At 37.9% G+C, this 21,346-nt stretch overlaps 1 protein-coding gene across 2 annotated transcripts in view; it reads right to left on the minus strand.

Annotated features, from left to right (window-relative positions):
* Positions 1–21,346, minus strand: part of LOC127654896 (dedicator of cytokinesis protein 9-like) — a 145,080-nt gene that overhangs the window by 32,391 nt on the left and 91,343 nt on the right. For both annotated transcript variants that reach the window (XM_052142443.1, XM_052142442.1), the window contains 22 exons: positions 21,203–21,325; positions 20,807–20,889; positions 18,975–19,097; positions 18,666–18,745; positions 18,335–18,522; positions 17,880–17,945; positions 16,761–16,853; positions 14,673–14,796; positions 13,856–13,974; positions 12,987–13,073; positions 12,725–12,811; positions 12,137–12,252; positions 11,567–11,636; positions 9,460–9,582; positions 9,217–9,288; positions 8,117–8,263; positions 7,720–7,803; positions 7,512–7,623; positions 7,224–7,402; positions 6,882–6,995; positions 4,956–5,058; positions 4,609–4,733 (listed from right to left, as the gene is read on the minus strand). In XM_052142443.1, the coding sequence (XP_051998403.1) occupies positions 4,609–4,733; positions 4,956–5,058; positions 6,882–6,995; positions 7,224–7,402; positions 7,512–7,623; positions 7,720–7,803; positions 8,117–8,263; positions 9,217–9,288; positions 9,460–9,582; positions 11,567–11,636; positions 12,137–12,252; positions 12,725–12,811; positions 12,987–13,073; positions 13,856–13,974; positions 14,673–14,796; positions 16,761–16,853; positions 17,880–17,945; positions 18,335–18,522; positions 18,666–18,745; positions 18,975–19,097; positions 20,807–20,889; positions 21,203–21,325 (2,418 nt within the window). The remainder of the gene's footprint in view (positions 1–4,608; positions 4,734–4,955; positions 5,059–6,881; positions 6,996–7,223; positions 7,403–7,511; positions 7,624–7,719; positions 7,804–8,116; positions 8,264–9,216; positions 9,289–9,459; positions 9,583–11,566; positions 11,637–12,136; positions 12,253–12,724; positions 12,812–12,986; positions 13,074–13,855; positions 13,975–14,672; positions 14,797–16,760; positions 16,854–17,879; positions 17,946–18,334; positions 18,523–18,665; positions 18,746–18,974; positions 19,098–20,806; positions 20,890–21,202; positions 21,326–21,346) is intronic.

Below are 21,346 nucleotides of genomic sequence, written 5' to 3' on the forward strand. Positions count from 1 at the left end.
TAGTTTAACCAATAAAATATATGATAACTATACACATTATGTAAAGGTGATTAAAAACATACACATCATATTCTGAAATGCATAACATATGATCATGCATTTGTTTTCGTATCTCGTATCACTTCTCGTGTGTACTCAGTTGTGAACCGTTATTTGGAGTCCAGGCAGAGTGTCAGGGATTCGTCAATAGTGAAATGTCTTGTAATGTGTTAACCAGTCACCGATTCGTCGTGTAATTTGAAAATGCTATGACTTAAATGGCGATGTAGTGTGTAGGAGCCATTAGTTAATCAATGTATTTAATGATCCACCACTTTGTGTGTTTTCTAGGAGCTCCTATTTGCGGGATAAACTTGCACATTCAGATAATTATATTTCTGCTCCAACTACCCTTGTTGATGCCCAGGGTAATTTTTCCTTGTAACAACTGTACATCTTGTTCTCAATATGTTAAATACAATTCGTTCACATATCCTCATATATTGAGAAATTACAAGATGAGACAACTGATTACATGTAGAACTACATATATCATTTATACAATACATTGTTCATGTCCTTTGCTATATGTAGGCAAAACTAAATGTGCATTATTTACAAGAATATTTGAACATATGAGTGCTATTAGAAGACAAGATGATACATCTAAAAAATTGTGTCATTTTAATTTGGCTAAATATTCGTTGTCAGATTTGAAATTCCTGGGGATCGAGAGGATTTTACATCATAGGAGAGGTGGAGACAGATTAGAAATTGATACAGAGGGAGGCTTTTCTGATTTTTGTACTTAAATCTTTAGCTCCAAGTGGTATGAAAAACATGATCTTTCTTGTTTTTTGTAGTGTGTTTTTTTTTAGTTTTTTTGCTTTATGTAATTTTGTTACAGTGGTGATTTTGTATTGTGTCTGCACCCTTGGACATTGTTGATTCTAGATTCCACTTAGGTACATTTTTTTTGTCTATTTAGGCTCTATCCTTGTTAACTCATTAGGCCCAGCTGGCTGCAATTTTCAATTAAGACTTGTTAAAATGAGTGAACGTATTTTACACCATGAGCATTGAAGAAAGAAATGTGCTGAAATGTCTGCTCCTTATGTTAGTCTGGGTAATTTTTTTAGGATGAAAATTAAATAGTTATATCTTTTTGCTAGACCCTTTTTAGTCTGTTTTGCAATCAATGTGCAGTTAGCAACTTTTGATTTTTGAATAAACCGAATTCATCTGTACAAACAATATTATGCAAGTATAAACACCATTTGACCACGCAGCCATCATACCGCTCAGGAAGGAGACACATTCTGTCTCCTAGAGATTAACGTAATTTGGGGCGAAAAGTGCAAATCAATCCCAGAACAACAGCAAAGGACCTTGTGAAGATGCTAGAGGAAACAGGTAGACCAGTATCTATATCTACAATAAAACAACTCCTATATTGACATAACCTGAAAGGCTGCTCAGCAAGAAGCCACTGCTCTAAAACCATCAAAAAAAATCCATACTACAGTAAAGGTCTTACTTTTTGGAGAAATGCCCTCTGTCTGATTAAACAAAAATTGAACAGTTTGGCCATAATGACCATTTGGAGGAAAAAGGGTGAGGCTTGCAAGCTGAAGAATGCCATCCCAACCATGACGAATGGGGGTAGCAGCATCATGTTGTGGAGGTGCTTTGCTGCAGGAGGGACTGGTGCACTACACAAAATAGATGGCATCATGAGGAAGGAAAATTATGTAAATATATTGAAGCAACATCTGCCAGGAAGTTAAAGCTTGGTCACAAATAGGTCTTCCAAATGGACAATGACCTCAAGCATACCTCCAAAGTTGTGGCAAAATGGCTTAAGGATAACAAAGTCAAGGTATTTGAGTGGCCATCATATAGCCATGACCATAATCCGAACTGAAAAAGCACGAGCGAGAAAGGAGGCCTACAATCCTGACCTGTGAGAAGCTTGTGGAGGGCTACCCAAAATGTTTGACTCAAGTTAAACAATTTAAAGGTATTGCAACCAAATACTAACAAAGTGTATGTAAACTTCTGACCCACTGGGAATGTGATGAAAGCTGAAATATATAATTCTCTCTACTATTATTCTGACATTTCTCATTCTTAAAATAAATTAGTGATACTAACTGACCTAAGACAGGGAATGTTTTCTATGATCAAATGTCAGGTATTGTGAAAAACGATTTAAATGTATTTGGCTAATGTGTGTATGTAAACGTCTGACTTCAAATGTGTGTGTGTGCACGCGTATATATATATGTCAACCTAATCTTACATGAGCTCAATTATTATTTGATTACACAAACAATTTAAGCATTTGCGCATACACATCAAATCAAAAGGTTGAGACATAAATTAAATCCAAAGTTTGTCCAAACTTTTGACAGGTAGTGTATATACACACTCTTTTTGCTGACAAAAACACATGCATATTTACTAACATACAGACACACAAAATAGGAAATAACAAAAATAAGAAACATAAGCTAAATTAATTCCTGGGTAATAAAAGCATTCTTACATAAATTGTTGCATTAAATTTAATGTGAAAATATTCACACAAACTGATTTATCAATAAACTACACAGAAATTCATTCTGTTTCATAAATAAGGCCAATGACTGCAGCATAATACAGTTGTGGAAACATACTGCACAAACTCAAAGCATTCATTCACCACTGCAGAGCTATTAAAGGACGCCCACTAATGTCTACACTAATGTGCTAATGCATCTACCACCACAGCACAGGACTGGTAAGAATATCTCCACAGTCCCCTGCCAGCAGACACCCTTTTCTGAGACAGCAGGTTTGGAAACTATAAACTCATTTATTATGCAACTACAGAAATGGAGACAGAAAAACTGATACAAACACCAACAAAGATATGAAAATAAAAGTAAGATAATTTAGCAGCACCACAACAATCCCACAGTGAGCATATTTACAGTACATACTCTTCCTGTGACTAGAAGCATCAGCACACCAATACAACTTTGGCATGTTGATTGAAAGAGGAGGACACATGTCAAAACACAGACTTACATTAAAAGGTGCACTCAGTAATGTTTTTCCTCATTAAAAAAGTTGAACTCCAAAAGACACGAATTGTAATTTTGCAAAATATGCAGGAAATTATGACATCACACATTAAAATGGAGAATCCAGTCATATCTTATAAAAGCTGTTTTATTCTACATGGAGAGGGTCCACACATGGGGGCTGCCATGTTAGAATCACATGACCAGCCGAATACTACTCGCTTAATCTCAGTACCCGTCCTATTATTTGACACTTTCACCTAATTGATTACTTTAATCATGGCTGACTGATAACATATCTACAATGAAATCTGAAACTTAAAACTATTGATTTTAAATTATGCTGCATTCAAGTCACTAGGTGTCAGTGTCCAAGTCCAAGATGACACAGACAAAAGTTACTGAGTGCACCTTTAAGTAAGGCTACTAACCAAATAAAGAAAAAAAATTGACACAAAATATGGATTTGAGTTGAAATTTTGTTGAAATCGTTGAACTGCTGAATTCCACCTCTGGTTTTGCCAAATAAATATGTAAATAAATGGACAAAATATTGATTTACATTGAAATTATGGTATAATATTAGAATAAATTGCCGAACAGCCAATATGCACCTCTGGTTTGGTGGTGTTTATTTTGCGTAAATGAAATGATTTTATTAGAATACTTGTAGATATTGCAGAGTAATACAATTATTTGCAATACCCGGATAACCGGTCTGATATGACTCAATTCTCAAATGTGCAGTTGTTACTCAGAGATATTACACGGCTCTCTAGAATACTCGTTTCTGATTGGTCAATGGCATCATCTACTGTACCAGTCTGATATGTCTGAGTAACAACCGCACATCCATTATTCACTCTAGTTCCATGTTTGATTTTTGACGGGGGTGAAAATGGCTCAGAGGGACAGACCTCTGAGGGAGAGAACGTCTCTCTAAGAGGGGTACAATTTGGCATAAAAGCAAATAAGCAAAGCCACATGCACACACAGACATGCCAAATTTGGACAGAGCAAGATCAGAGGTGAAAGGTGAGTGCTGATTGCAGGGCTGCAGGGCAGTCGTAAGAGGTAAGATGTGATGTAATACTTTTGCAGGGTGAGTGGGTTGCTCAGACAGCAGAGAGAAGTCCATGGTCTGGCGTTTGGGACGTGCCGAGAGTGTTGTCTCCTCTGAGTCAGTAAAGAAACGCAGAACGCTGGCGGAGTGATGCCGTGTGAAACCCTCCCGCTGAACACCATGATAGCAGGTGGTGACACACAACCAGAGGTTAGCACGCACACAACCAGAGGTTAGCACGCACACACACACACACACACACACACACACACACACACACACACACACACACACACACACACACACACACACACACACACACACTCCCATTCATAGGAGCATACATAAACCACCCTCAAACACACACACATATACAGTACACACAAACTGCCATACATACATACAAACAAACGTAAACAGACTGACTTAACATTCAGTATGAAAGTGAAAAAACAGCAAGTTAGGTTGTGAGTGGCAGGTCAAGTGAGTGAGCTGTACCTTGTCTAGGGGGTGTGGCTTGTCACTGCTGCGCTCTAATAGGCCGTTTCCAGAGTCTGTGCTGATTAGGGAGCCTCGCGAGTCATTGTGTCGTACAGAGCTCATGTTAGCAATGTGAGGAGAGACTGAAAACCACAAAACGCATCCATAATCACAATTCACACTACAGTTTGACAAATATATTTTACATTATCAGAGGTTTGTTTAAAATAAATTAGATTTAATCAAACCAAACAATAAGTTACCCATAAATGCCTTGACAACAAAAGCTTAATATTCAACACAATTTATTTAATCATAAGAGTATTTGCGTTGGTGATTGATATGAGGCTAGTGATGGCTCTCACCTGTTCCTGAAATCACTCCAAACAATTCTTTATGCAGACTGCTGTCCACAACACTGCACATATTTTTTGTAGGTGTCATCATAACAGGATCATCACGGCCATTCTGAAAACCGGAAATGAAAAATAAATCTCTGAAGAGCAATCCAAAAACTTGTATTTTGGCCATCCCAATAATCTTTAATGGGGTAGTTAGCATTAAATAATTTTGGAAAGTTGACATGTCCTGCCGTGTGACATGCTATAGTCCATCTAAAACATCTCAACAATTTTTAGGCACTTCTAGGAATTATTTACACTTCTAGAAATCAGTTGTCACACCACGGGACCATTTAAAATAAACTATTAAAGGCAAATAGGTGATTAAAAATAGGAAAACACTTCTCAGTGATCTATATCAGAACCTAAGATTAGCACTTTCTCTTATTCTTTTAAATAAATTAACATAAAATATGATATCATATATTGATATAAAAAATTATAATGGCCACATTAACTCTTTCTCCTGCCAGCGTTTTTAAAAAAAGTTGCCAGCCACCGCCAGGGTTTTTGACGATTTTCGCTAAACTTTAATGGCCTGTAGAATATATTCTTCCATGAATATATGAAGATGCTAAATATCAAAATAAAGATCTGAGCCTCTGCTTTCAGGCAAAAACAACATTTCGGACAAAAAGCTGAGAAAAAAGCATTTTTATCAAACAAGTGCTTTAGTATTAGTATGGTGTTCCACTTCACGTTTGAAACGATCGCAGTCTGTTTCTTTGATCAAAGAGTTGCATACTCTTTCAAAACATGCGTGCGGTCTTCCTTACCGTATACCACCTAAAACACGGATACCCGGAAAATTCCGTGTTTGGCGGGGAAGCGTTTTTTCATAAAACCCGGAAAATTCCGTGTTTGGCGGGGAAAGAGTTAAAGGGATAGTTCATTCTCTCATCATTTACTCACACTCATGCCATCCCAAATGTGAAAGACTTTCTTTCTTCTGCTGAACACAAATTAAGATTTTTAGAAGAATATTTCAGCTATAGGTCCATACAATGCAAGTGAATGGTGGCCAGAATGTCCAAAAAGCACATCAAGGCTGCATAGAAGTAATCCAAACAGATATTAAAATCCATGGTTAAATTAATGTCTTCAAAAGCTATATTATAGGTATATACATACACTAAACATTTTTCTCCCTGCCCAGTAGGTGGCGGTATGCACGATAGAATGCGAATTCGAGAGGAGTGGAGATTTATAGTAAAAAAGGACTTAAATATTGATCTATTTCTCACCCACACCTATCATATCACTTTTGAAGACATGGATTTAAAACTGGAGTCATATGGACTACTTTTATGCTGCCTTTATGTGCTTTTTGAAGTGTCAAAGTTTTGTCCACCATTTACTTGCATTATATGGACCTACAGAGCTGAGATATTCTTCTACATTCATCTATGTTCTGCAGAAAAAAAAAGAAAGTCACACATCTGGGATGGCATGATTCATGTTTGATAGATTCATGTTTCACAATACACTGTGCTAGTATACAGTCTGATTGTTCATCTTTGCTTTTTCTGTATCTTTCCCCTGAGAATAAAATAAGTAAGAATAAAGGTAAATAGGTAAAAAAAAGAAGGTTTGATTATTTACGATAATTACAATAATCTATTATCAATGCCTAAATTCCTAAGATCAAATATTTAATCAATGCCTTTTTTTTCAATTGCAGAGTGAAGTGTTTTTGCTAAACAGGCCTCCCATTCTGCAGATGTTGCATTGTGCATACTTTCTGCTGAACCAGCTTACCACAGAAACTCAGTTTCCTAAATCCCACAATCATTTTGAATTGAATTCATATTACCAGTCGAATATTTACAATCTAATTAAATGTGCTTTTGGCTGCACAGGCTCAAACCAACCAAGAGGTGCATGTCTTACACTGTTAAGCTGGTTGGTAACAGGTGACACATCTTTAATGTCGAGTCTGTGGACGTTTTCTAGCAAAAGACTGAACAGAGGCAAGTACAGTGTAGCCAAGCGAGCCTGTTGACCCTGAAAAACACAAAACACGCACATTAACATATGTTTATATGCTGATGCTGTTAGTTTATTCAGATGTGGCATAACCAAAAAAGTATGAAAGAGTCAACAGAAAAGATGTCATTCTTTCCCATCCACTGGCACAGCTGGCTATCTTCTGTGAAGACATTCACATTTATGTTCTTAACTTCTTAGTTAAGTTTCTTACCAAAATGACTTCCACTAAAAGTGCAGGCTCACCTTGGAGGCGTAGCGATCATCAAAGGCATGCTTGATCATCAGGTTCTTCAGCACCTGTACAGCAATCTGACGGATGTCTCGAAACTCCTGCAGAGCTCCACCCACTTCCCTCAGCAACAGTCCCACCAGGAAGTGATTCTTACAGAAGTCATCAGTGAGGGAGTAGTCCAACTGAAGATCTGAGAGAGAAAGAGAGACTAAATGAGCTCCATTGAACCAACAATAAACAAGGTGTTTGTATTTTTCAGATTTGTTTTTCTCACTTCACTAATCAAGTCACATTCTCACCTTGAAAGCGCTGGATACGGCCCTTACCGAACGGCATGGGCAGATTGAGAGGAATGTAGTGCTCATGATTACAAACCTCCTTAAGAAACTCAAACTTGAAGTCATACAGGGTCTGAGTGAGAGAAACAGAAGTGGCACAATAAAAAAATTAAAAAAAAAGAAATCACAACAAAATCTCAAAATAAATAGAAATATAGGACGGAATTACTTTGGAGTCTCCAGGCATAAAGCAGTTGATGTAGTTGTTGATCTGTTTGAAGACAAACCCTCTGTCCATAAAGGTAAAACAGCGCTGGAGAGAAAAGAAAAAAAGAGTCATATAAAACTTATATAGAATTTGTGGCTCATACTTAAGGTCAATAACCAATTATAAATCTATCCCACCACTTTTTCTGATCAAGAAATTTACATTCAGTATAACCAGGGATCAAAAAAATTATTAAGTACAATTATCTATAAATGATCTAGACAACAGATATCAGGTTACACTTCAATCCTCAAACAAATTTACAGCTTGCTACTCCAAGCCTTATTGATCATTCCATTTTTACCAAATATGTTCAAGATTGGACTGAGCTGTCAGTCAGGGGCAGGGCTCAGCTCACCTTGGTAAACATAGCAAGGCTGTGATTGGCATTTCGTGCTGCATCCAGGTTGTCTTTGTATTTCTGTGTGATATGTGGCATCAGCATGGTCACTAAGGTCTCCACCGAGTGGTAGAATGAAGTGGAGAAACGCTGGCTCCTGGACACCTGAAGATGGCAGGGATCAATTGTCAGATGTCTAAATCATGGGGTCAATTACATAGATTTTATTATAAAAACTTTAAATTAACCAATTTTAGCCATGAGAATTCAACAATAATTTTTCAGTCATGAAACTCTACATGGCCTGAGCTGATAGTTCCTTTAAACATGTTATCCGTTAAACCTATAAGCTTGCATGTTGCATCTTATACTGTAGGTCCTTTGACATGTAATGCCGGTTTCTGAAGCCATAATGTATACAGAGATCTGCTTCACAGGTAATATATGTATGTCTTATATGCTCAACACAGCATGTCTGCGTTTGTTCTTCAGAATGATGGGCCCTATTTTAGGAGCGCTAGCGCTAAGCGCAGTGCAATGCCACAATTTGGAATGCCTAGTTCCCAATGAGCTTTTTAAGTCCTCATGGTCGCGTAGTGATTCACCTCAATCAGGGTGGCGGAGGACGAATCCCAGCTACCTCCGCGTCTGAGAGAGTAAACCTGCGCATCTTATCATGTGGCTTGTTGAGTACATTGCCTAGGAGACCGGTATTGGCAACAGCGCTCAACTCACCACGAGCCCCACCAAGAATGGACCACATTAAAGCGATCACGAGGAAATTACCCCGTGTGACTCTACCACACAATTTTGTTGCTTATGAGATCTGGCTGGAGTCACTCAGCGCACACACACACAAATTATGGCTAGTATTAACAGTGATTGTATCGGAACACATTTAATTTCTTCTGGGCGATTTTTTAAAATTCAACTCATTTGTCAAAAAAATAAAAATAAAATAAAAATAAAAATACCAAATCCAAACATTTTATTCTGTCCAACTACTTCCAACGGCCCCTTTTACAGTGACTTAAAAATCACTCTACGACAACAAGTGGAAAATACCAAATACCAAGTGAAATAAGTAAAAAGACACAGGGATGTACACCTACACTCACCTTGGCCTTGCCATTCTCAATTAGGTACTGAGCCATAGACTTGACTAAAACCTCAAAGAAATACCAGGAGTACTACAGGAGAAAGATAACAGGAGCAGATTCAAGTTAATATATCTCTAAAACAATGGAACAGAGGACTTACATGGAAGTAAATGATTCAATGCCAGAATAAACTTGAACTATTTAAGTAGTATTTAAAGTGTGGTGTATCCCGTTGTGTAAAATATTATGCAGTATTTACACCTTCAGTAATTTGTTGCTGGTGAGGAAGTCAGTGGAGGGTTTCAGGATGTTGGTCATGGCTTTGGCCAGCTCCTCATGGACGGTTTTACCACTGGTTAAGTTTGTCTCAGCCTTTAATACATACTGTGAACACAAGCACACACAAACACAAGAAATGTCAATTGATGTGATAACAATACGATAATACCTTATTTTATATGACACAACAGGACACATCTTCGGCACAGATTAAATTACTGTGACGTCACACCGCAGGCAACTACGCTTCCGGGACCTTTTGGGTAGTTGCTTTAAATGCTGGATATGATCAGTGTTACGATTTTAACCATGTGCAACCCTGCATACACACACGTGTGGATGTTTTATTTTGGCTTCACTATAGGCTACGCATAATTTTAATTAATTTAAACTGACTGATCTCAGTTCAGAAGACTCTATGCTATCAGTAAAGGGTTAAACTTTCAACATACTGAGCCATGTGAATAAACAACATGATGCAGACCACAGCGGAGTTTGTCTTTGAGAGAAACGGCAACAAAACTACATCTGGTAAGAAACCTAATTAAGTTTTTACACTGAAGCCTGTTGGAGTCAAACGATTACAGTCTCTAGTTTCATCCGATTTGCCACTTTTTACATTTGAGCGATTTATAGTGAAATGCTACACTGCTTAACAATGTACACTATTGTGTACTTTAGCAAAAAAAAAAAATCTTAGAAATCCTTTGCATACTGGATTCTCATTGAAAATCAATGGGTCCATCTATAACAAGAAAAATGTTGCTTTCAGAAGCTTTATATGGAGTTAATTTTGAACTGTTCTGAGACCAGTGAAGACAGACAGCACGCTGGAGGTTAAGTCATTCACTATATAGGGAGCAAGTGAGCATCCTATAGCTTTTCTATGCAGCTAAGTGCATTCAATCCTAAAAGTTGACCAAAAGTTGAGTTTCAAGCTGCAGATGATGTTTGGACCACTCAACATGTTTGGCAGACATGGGACAATGAACATCAGTACATAGATTCAGAATTAATAATATATAACTTTATTTTAACATGGTTGACATTGATTGGATGATGCTGGCCATTACTTTGAATCAGAATGAATTATGCTAATTTATGATGCAATGTCTGTAATGTCTCAATAACATGAATAACCAACACTCCTGAAACAAACAATTTGATTAAACAATTATCTGACTTTCTATATTTAATGATAATAATTATATTATTTAAAATTTCACAACTTAGTCCTGATGTCGACATATGTTGCCATCAATTTTTTAGGAAAACTGTTTGCCCTTCAATGGAAATGAATATGAACACAGCAGTAATACTCAGGTCTCAGGAGTTTAAAAATCTTTTAAGCATTGTAATGTTTATGTTAATAAAAATGATTATAAAGGAATATCTTTGGTTTATAGTAAAGAGATTTATGAAGGCATGGAATGTGCATCTTTACTTCTTAAACTGTTGGTCCAATCATATTTGACTTGTGCAATAGGCTATTCAAACTTAATAACAATGTTATTTAGAAGAATTACATTATTTTTGTTTGCATATTCTATCACAAACAGTATGCGATGCAGTGGTGGAGGCAGGGTCCCATTCGTTCCGTTAGATCTTACATGGCTGTCTTAAGATCATATTTAGAACATACTCTGTCACAGTGATTACAGTGCGATTACAGTGCGGAGTTTGTGCGATTACTTTGTGAAAAATTCAAATCAACCAACAGCAGCTGCATGGTCAGCGAACTATCATAATTCATGTAAAATCCTGGGTTTGTCCTGATCCACTGATCTTTTGAAATCCAAACCTGCAAAAATCTTTTGGAAATACTGTGTTTCAACCCAACAAACAGCACTTTTGTGCATTATCAGCTCAACTGGAGTGAAGGGCCAATTGAACACAGTTCTATTCTGGGCTGCTATAAGAATCCAGAAGTGCTGCCATCTAGTGTTTGCTTGTAAACAGTAACTTCATATATTTACAGTAATGAAAACAAGATACAATAATCAATGATCAATATCTGAATACATCTCACAGTTGTTCATATTCAACTAATAGTGTTATAAACACTTTAGAGCAACATAATGCAACTCACCTTTACATAGGAACGCAAGTAATGCTCCAAACCCTCTTCATGACACTGAGCAACGATATGGATCATCACCCTGACAGAGAAGAGAAGGATTTCAAACAAAACTAGCAGCAGGACAGGTACATGTCAACAGATAATGAACTTTGCCAATAACTAAGAAAAAAAAATACAAAAAAAATCAATCGGTCGAAAGTTTTTAAAATCAATCCATTGAATGTAACATCTCATACAAAACAATATAACCAACTAGTCAGTAATTGTATATCAGTAACTGATATACGTCTCTTCACAATGTGGTTCACTGAGAGTGAAGTGCACAGAACAGTTGTTGTGTTTCTTTGAATGAAAGTAATGACTTGTTTTTCACTAAGTGATTCAGATGCTTATTCAGTAAGCGCTATGGTGGATTCAGAGAATGATTTGTGATAATTAATCAAACTTTTTGTCTGATTCACAGGAACAGGCTCCCACAATAGAGAACTATTGGCATTCATTCGATAGTTCTGCCGCCAAAAACAATGACTTGGTCAACCCCAAGTAACAAACACATCATGACAAATGAACAACACACACCTGGTGACGTTGACGGCAACATCATCCTGACCGGAGGTGGTGAGCACACGAAACAGCTGGTTCAGAATTGTGGGAAGGAACTTAACCATCACATGAGCCTCCATGGCATGCAGACTCTGAGAGAGAGAGAGAGAGAGAGAGAGAGAGAGAGAGAGAGAGAGAGAGAGAGAGAGAGAGAGAGAGAGAGAGATCACAGATATTGTTATCTGTTACACTGTTAATTTGTACAATGAATTTAATTTGTACATTTAAATTTAAGTTATATACTTTATTATTTTGATGTCTTTATAATTATTCTATGTGTTCCAAGCTTTGGCAATATTGTAATAGTACAGTCATGCCAATAAAGAAATTTTGAATTTGAATTTGAGCGAGAGAGAGAGAGACATTAAGAGATTCATTTGGTTGCTTGATGACATATCTTGTGTTTTTATGTTAAAAAGAGACATTTGGAGTCTACAGGGAACCCTGTCAACACCTCTCCAATCAAATCACACCAGAACACAAAATCTGGTTGAGCACCACTGTGAAACAGCTTTACAAATTCTTCATACATCCTCTAATAAGACAGAGACAGACAGGAAGTACCTTCAGGTATTTGATCAGCTCTCTTCCTGATTGGCCAGTGGGTTCAATAATCTGACAGTGATGAAAGAAGTTGTGCAGATGTTGATCCTGATGAGGAAAAAGAAAGGCCAACTTATGAGAATTGTGAAGTGAACACCTAAAATCACCAATCAAATTATTATTATTATTTTTTTTAATCTCACAGCTGTGTTAAAATACTCTGTGTGTGTGTGTGTGTGTGTGTGTGTGTGTGTGTGTGTGTGTGTGTGTGAGTAATTTATACCTGAGTGTAGACAGTGGATACCAGTTGTGTGGAGATTTTGAGCAGCGACCTCCCTCCATCCACCCACTTTACCTCTTGAACTGTGTGCTGCTCAAACACACACACAGGCTCAGTTTAGGCCAATAAAACTGAGTTTCCATCACTACTGATGCCTAGCTAGACACTTCAAGCCATGGCTATTGGTTTAGATTTAAAATGGTTCATCCGGCAAAAACAAATCAATTACTCACAATAGAGTCATTCAAATCCTGTATATTTTCCTTTTTATGATGACCACAAAAACAGATGTTAGAATGTCAAGATCCAAAACTGACAAAAAGTACCATGAAAGTAGCCAATATGACTCGTGCACTGGTGTTTGAAATCATATAACTTTGTATGAGGTTCAGAAAGAAGTCGCTATTCACTGAAACATCCCCTTTTTCCTGTAGCTCTCAAATCTCATTTGTTTGATTTGAATATTTGTGTATTCAAACTTGCCAACTTGAGATTTTTGCAATCATAGCTGTCAAACCTTGTGTGACACATCTTGATGTGCCATTTTTGAAGATATAAGATTGGAAAGCTTCGTTGGAATAGATTTTGATTAAATATCAAGTTACAATTTGGTCTGTTGCTCACAGACAGCCATAATATGGCTTCAGAAGATTTGGAAAACAGTGCATGAGTCACTACTTTCATGGTGTTTATTTGGTGCTAGGGCATTCTGCTAAACATTTCTTATTTTGTTCTACAGAAGAATGGACGTCATACAGGTTTGGGATGACATGTGGGTGAGTAAATTATTTTAGATATGTGTGAACTGTTCCTTTAAGCTTAATTTTAAAACTTTGACCTGACCTTGGTTAACCTGGTCTGCTCTCTCTCACCTTGCTGCTGTTGTCCTGGTAACTCAGGTAACCTGCCGGAAGGTTTGCAGCCACTGCAATCTGCTGTTCATTCACAATCACTCTGCCATCCTTCAGCAGGGGCAGCCATGCATAGCCCACTGTGCGCGCACGCACACACACACACACACACGAACAGGCACACACGCACGCACGCACACCACAGAAACAGAATCAGACAATAAAATGGTTATTCAAAATGGAACAGGGGTCCTATAAAATGGGTGGGACTTAGCAACTCAGACATTGTTTCTAATTGGTCATGCATGATGTGTCTAAATAATAATTCCAATATTTTAACTCTTTAATGTGTATTCACTGCACATTAAAATGTCTCAGTGTCATGATTTACTGTAGGTGTAAATTATCATGCTGACGCAGCACACTGATGGCATTGTCAAGTTTTCCTAGCAGGATAAGGATTGTTTTAACAGAGATTGTTGGGACAGATCCATTGGTATTCCTATTCTTGGAAATGCTCTTTTGCGCACACACACACACACACGGACGCACGCACACACAGTCCTAAAATTTGAATGCAGTTAAATGGAGGATTCGGCTTTCTAGGCAGATAAGAAGCTCTCCCAGGAAAAGCAATGTGTGTGTGTTATTAGCTGACTCCATTTACCACACAATGATACACACACACACACACACACACACACACACACACACACACACACACACACACACACACACACACACACACACACACACACTTACATTCATGTTACATGCACGTACTGTATACACAGGATATTTTTTATAAAACACTTGGATTCAGAAGGTTGTGTCACACCTTGGGTCTCGACCTGTTCTCGTCTCTTAGTACTGGCTTTACTGTTGTTGTCACAGCTGATGTGATAGAGAGTGAAGAGCAGATGATGTCTGTCTGTCAGCTGAGCTGGCAACTCAATCTTAAACTGATTTAAAAAATAAAATAAAAAAAAAGACACCATTAATACAAACACACACAAACACTAGCACATATCCTCCTTTTTCCTGAATGTAGAAGTGTTCCACGGTTCATAACAGATGCCTATTTGTGTTTTCTTATATCCAGTGCTTTTACTCACATCGGCATATATTCTTAGCAGATAATGTGATGTTTAACATACCTTTTTTGCATTAATTACCCCCACAGCAATATTAGTAAGGCTCAAGTACCCCTTCATCGACACAAAACTAAAGATATATACCAAAGGCTAAATATAATTTAACATGATCATGAATTTTGTAATTGGAAGTTGCTGGATATGATCTTTATTCATCAACAACAACAACAAAACAAACCCAGGCCATATAAACTGTGAAACTACTGGAACAGACTCACCGTGTGTTCAGACCAGACCGAACCAAAATTCGGTCTGGTTGCCCTGCCAACAAAGCTATCGAAGATTCGTGGATGCTCTGACGTAGTTGAAATAGGTGGAAATGTTAGTTCGGAATGTTTGGTTTTTTAACTATATTTAAAGAGGCTGCAAAACATCCAGACATGTTGACAGACATGTATCTTTTTGCTGAACTATCACGAGTAGCGTATATCCTCATGACATTTTTTTTAATGTAAAAGTAAGAATTCGATTAAAATGATGTTTGTTTATAACAAAATAAACAAAATAAAATACATTTGTAATAATAACTGTGGTCCTGGTTGTGTAGTGCAACGGGTCAAATCTGCGTTTTATTACGGGGAAACCCGCCACGGCAATAATTTGTTTCTCCCCCATTTTGTCTTCAGAACTATTGTTTGGTGGGAACCAAAGTTTACACTGTTGTGTTCTCTAGATTTCTATATTCCAATAGGTTGCCGCCGAACCACCTCAAAGCTCATTACCATAATGTTGCACCGTACTTGAACTTTCCTCTGATGCCCACAACGCCCAAACCACACCAGCCACAGACACACCGCTTCACGCCACCGAGAGATGCTGACTGCCATTGAAAATGAATGACTTCCGGTCGATTTGACACTCTCGACGCCTCTGGTCTGAACACACCAAAATGCTGTTTATTTAAACAGGGGACCTTTTAACTTGGTACAAACTTTTATTTTTTTACATGCATAATTTGTATTTACATTGAAATGTAGAACCATTGATAAAATGGTACTGTCTCTTTAAGACATCCAGCTGTTCAGTGTGAGCACATATTAACACACGTCTTCTTTATCATAATAAAATGTAATTTTTTTTGTTTTGTTTTGTTAAACAACTGACTGTGAAGGGCAGAAAGGATTTTTAAAGAGACATTGTCAATGATAAAAAAATCTCTGAACACCCATTAAACGGAGTCAAACCAAACTCTCAACATGCAGTGAAAGGAACTCTGTGCTGAAATTTGCATATTAAATCAATTAATCTTGGGATTTTAAGAATAGATATTGAGATCGTTCAAATAAAGATCATGATTAATCTGAAAAATCTATATTTTTACACAGGCATGATGCCTATTATTTTTATTTTAAATAATATAGGTTAAACAAAACCCAATTATTTCACATACTCCCTGGAACCTGCTTACGGACCCCTTGTTGGGAACCAGTGCTTTTGAGAGTCGCAATGTGTTTTTTGACAGTGATTCACCAGTCAAAGTTTAAGGAGTGGGTGTATGATGTTAAGCTATGAACTGAGATTAGTTATGTTGATATCATTAACAACAGCACAAGTTGAGCCTGAACTCATTTTTACTCCAACTAACACTTAAAATGTTTATTGTTCTCGATCTGGAATGCTCATATTGAGACCGGTACTAGAAAATAGTCCATTGGCCATAAGAATCATCATGGCGGCATCCAGAGGTTAGTCAGGAAAACTGTGGATGTAGGCAGTTTGATGATCAGCACTGACAACACACACACAGACATAAAGAGCTGTTACTGTCCCACCTCTTCATAAAACTCTGGGTTCTGCTGATGGTGTAAGACAGCAGCGAACGCTCTCTTGCAGAACAGAGGCCCTCCTGGATGCCCATATATACACTGATGAAAAAGCATTTACAATACGGATCACTGGGGTAAATCAACATTTATTAACAGATGCTAAAATATGATTGTATGAGCTGTGTTCAAAGCCACTGTAGAATGCTGATCAATGCACACTTGTGACTACACATCAGTTTAATACTGTTTTAAAGAAATAGTCCACCCAAAAAATGTAATTCTCTCATCATTTACTCACCTTTATGCCATTTCAGATGTGTATGACTTTTGTTCGTTTTAAGAATATTTCAGATCTGTAGGTCTATCTATTCAATGCCAGTGAATGGGTGCCAAAATTATGAAGCTCCCAAAAGAACATAAAGGCAGCATAAAAGTAATCCATACGACTCCAGTGGTTAAATCAATATCTTCAGAAGCGATATGATAGGTGTGGGTGAGAAACAGATAAAAATGTAAGTCCTTTTTTACTAGAAATATCCTACCTGCCCAGTCGGTGATATGCATGGATAATGCGATTCGCCAAAGACAACAGAAGTTGTGAAAGTGGAGAATGACAGTAAAAAAGGACTTACTATTGATCTGTTTCTCACCCACACCAATCATATCACTTTGAAGACATGGATTTAACAACTGGAGCTGTATGAATTACATTTATAATGCCTTTTAAAATTTTGGTCACCATCCACTTGCATTGTATTGTAACTACAGAGCTGTGATATTCTTCTCAAATTCTTGTTTTGTGTTCTGCAGAAGAAAGTAAGTCATGCACATCTGGGATAGCATGAGTGTGAGTAAATGATTAATGATTTTCATTATTGGGTGAAAAATCACTTTAATGTAACTTAGTAGTAAGTAGTGTTTATAACTACAGTATCACCCACAGTAACACTAATGAACTATATTTGTTATTATATTTAACAAAAATCCCCAAAAGTGACCTAAATCTGATAAAACCACCCTTTAGCATCATTAAAGGATGTCATCAATTTATAAGTAATGCTTTTTATTTATTCTAAAAATGCATTCATTCAAGTTCATGCGTGTGTCTTTGTGCATTTGAAGGACCTTCAGTGGGAGAGCGTCCTCTTCATCAGTGTCTCTGAATTCCACACATAGAGCAATGTTTCTGGCCTGAAAACACAAGAGGAAAACATAACATACAACCAAATTACCAATCTCAGTTTAGCAACTGTTGCCATTCTCTTTTTTTTATGAAAGTCCTGTTTGTTTGGACACTTTTAAGCTGAACTGTACAGAAATGATCCAGATAACAAGGTAAAACTTTGTTGCTGGGTCATTTATAATACTATGGCACATGATGGGGATGTAAATTTGAAACAGACATTTCTTGGAAATCCATGTAGCCTTCCATGCCATATTGGAAAAAACTTTTGGCAACAATAACAGATATTTTCCTGAGATAATTCCTTAGCATAAGTTTCCATGTTTGACAGGAACACGTGTATTTTTTAATGCGAAACATAAAAATCAACATGCTCGTGTTTCTGGTGTTGTTTTACCTTGGTGAAGGTTTTCTGGCTGTCGTATTTGAGCTGTCGTGGATAAACATACAGGTGGTTGTTGTAAATTGTGAAAGGTTGAGAGCATTTAGCGATAGACGGCACAAACTCCTCCACCTCAAACACCACCCTCCCTCTGTCCAGACCATCAGTCTGACGGAGAGGAAGATAGGAGGGCGTGACACAGTCTACACACACAGGAAAGAGACAGAAGAACAGCTAATCCGTAAGAGAAAGGTGACCTACCAGAACCAATCAAGACTTCAAAAATGTCTGTGCTGCAGCAGGCTGACAAGAAATATGGGTGTATAAACACTACTTTAAGTCTTACTGGTCAGATCTGGTGCAACGTTATCAACCGTAACATCCAAATTACCCAGAAGCACAGGCAACTTGGTCATTTTTTCTAGCCTAAGAGAGCAAAAAAATATATATATATTTTTTAAAAATCACAAACAGGAAAAATAAACAAGTGTTGAAATAGAAACTATTCTATTTCTAAAAACATGTTTTTTTTTTCACTCTTTTTTAAGTAAATCTTTCGGCAGCTCATACAAACGCTGAGCACCTGATAGCAAAATATTACACAAGAAAACACAAAAATAGTGTTATTATTGGAGCGTTTGATGATATGACTGACTTCCTGAAGTCTGCGAGCAGTTTGAACATGTCCTCGTTGGAGAGTTTGTTACTGTCCTGTCTGTAGAGTGCTGAGAATCGAGCGCTCTTGTCCAAAGTCCCAGAAGCGTCTTTAAACAGAGGCCTGAGAAACAGACACAGAGAAGAAGAGGGCAGCTGAACAAAGCTTTCCTGCTGCTGTGTTATACCATTTTCCAATTGGGCGATAGAGATAACAGCTCGCACATACACATGCTTCCCGTAGAGCAACATCTGTAATGTTCCACTGAAAAGAAAAACAAAACTACAACACCACCCTTTTTCCAGTACAACAGTTGTACAATTATATGCCTCAACATATGGATTCTCTTCATACTGGAGTTGGAGTGAATTAACGAAATAGCTATGCTGTGTATATTTTCTACTCATAATTAACCAAAAGCTGATCGAATGAGTGTTATAAGCAAGTGAATCTCAAAGAAATGTTAACCTCACACTCTACCCCAATATAAAAACATAATAATGAGAATAAACTACACTCACCTAAAGGATTATTAGGAACACCTTTTCAATTTCTCATTAATGCAATTATCTACTCAACCAATCACATGGCTGTTGCTTCAATGCATTTAGGGGTGTGGTCCTGGTCAAGACAATCTCCTGAACTCCAAACTGAATGTCAGAATGGGAAAGAAAGGTGATTTAAGCAATTTTGAGCGTGGCATGGTTGTTGGTGCCAGACGGGCCGGTCTGAGTATTTCACAATCTGCTCAGTTACTGGGATTTTCACGCACAACCATTTCTAGGGTTTACAAAGAATGGTGTGAAAAGGGAAAAACATCCAGTATGCGGCAGTCCTGTGGGAGAAAATGCCTTGTTGATGCTAGAGGTCAGAGGAGAATGGGCCGACTGATTCAAGCTGATAGAAGAGCAACTTTGCCTGAAATAACCACTCGTTACAACCGAGGTATGCAGCAAAGCATTTGTGAAGCCACAACATGCACAACCTTGAGGCGGATGGGCTACAACAGCAGAAGACCCCACCGGTACCACTCATCTCCACTACAAATAGGAAAAAGAGGCTACAATTTGCAAGAGCTCACCAAAATTGGACAGTTGAAGACTGGAAAAATGTTGCCTGGTCTGATGAGTCTCGATTTCTGTTGAGACATTCAGATGGTAGAGTCAGAATTTGGTGTAAACAGAATGAGAACATGGATCCATCATGCCTTGTTACCACTGTGCAGGCTGGTGGTGGTGGTGTAATGGTGTGGGGGATGTTTTCTTGGCACACTTTAGGCACCTTAGTGCCAATTGGGCATCGTTTAAATGCCACGGCCTACCTGAGCATTGTTTCTGACCATGTCCATCCCTTTATGGCCACCATGTACCCATCCGCTGATGACTACTTCCAGCAGGATAATACACCATGTCACAAAGCTCGAATCATTTCAAATTGGTTTCTTGAACATGACAATGAGTTCACTGTACTAAAATGGAGCCCACAGTCACCAGATCTCAACCCAATAGAGCATCTTTGGGATGTGGTGGAACGGGAGCTTCGTGCCCTGGTTGTGCATCCCACAAATCTCCATCAACTGCAAGATGCTATCCTATCAATATGGGCCAACATTTCTAAAGAATGCTTTCAGCACCTTGTTGAATCAATGCCACGTAGAATGAAGGCAGTTCTAAAGGCGAAAGGGGGTCAAACACAGTATTAGTATGGTGTTCCTAATAATCCTTTAGGTGAGTGTATATACAATGCAGATAAAAAAGAAAATGCAGTGAATGCATTTTTGTAAATGTGTGAATTCAAAGAGCTTTTTCTCATGAAAACTCAAAGTCTCTCACCTAGCGGCCCATGCGAATGGCATGCGGTATTGACCCAGTCTGCTACAGGCCATCTTAGCATTCTTCAGAACCTTCTGGGCAGCCTGAGGAGAGAGGGAAAAAATACTGAGAAAATAGCATATTATTAAGGTATTCTAGCTCTGTTATTAGGTTTGCAAAGTGTGCAATCTAAAACAGTCTTGAAATTATTTTATATCATTTGTACATCTAAATTATATTACTATAACATACCCAGAATGAAAAGAGTATGAGCAGGTCTCTAGGTGGAATGGGGCGAGTATATCTGATATAAATACCGGAGAGCTTTAAAAAACACTCGCCAACATCTGGTTTTACGCACTTTCTTTTTCCAGAGGCCTTAATGTGATATCACTCACACACACACACCAGCTGTACCTTAGCAGAGTCAGAGTTCTTCATGTACGGCTCGGCACAATGTGCTATTCCACCCTGTAAAACCTTCTCTATCCGTGCAACCAAGAAGATGTCAGGATGTGGACAGGTCACGGAGAACACTCCCTACACACACACAAACAGATT

Source organism: Xyrauchen texanus, chromosome 14 (assembly GCF_025860055.1).
Source record: "Xyrauchen texanus isolate HMW12.3.18 chromosome 14, RBS_HiC_50CHRs, whole genome shotgun sequence".
NCBI classification, from domain to species: domain Eukaryota; kingdom Metazoa; phylum Chordata; class Actinopteri; order Cypriniformes; family Catostomidae; genus Xyrauchen; species Xyrauchen texanus.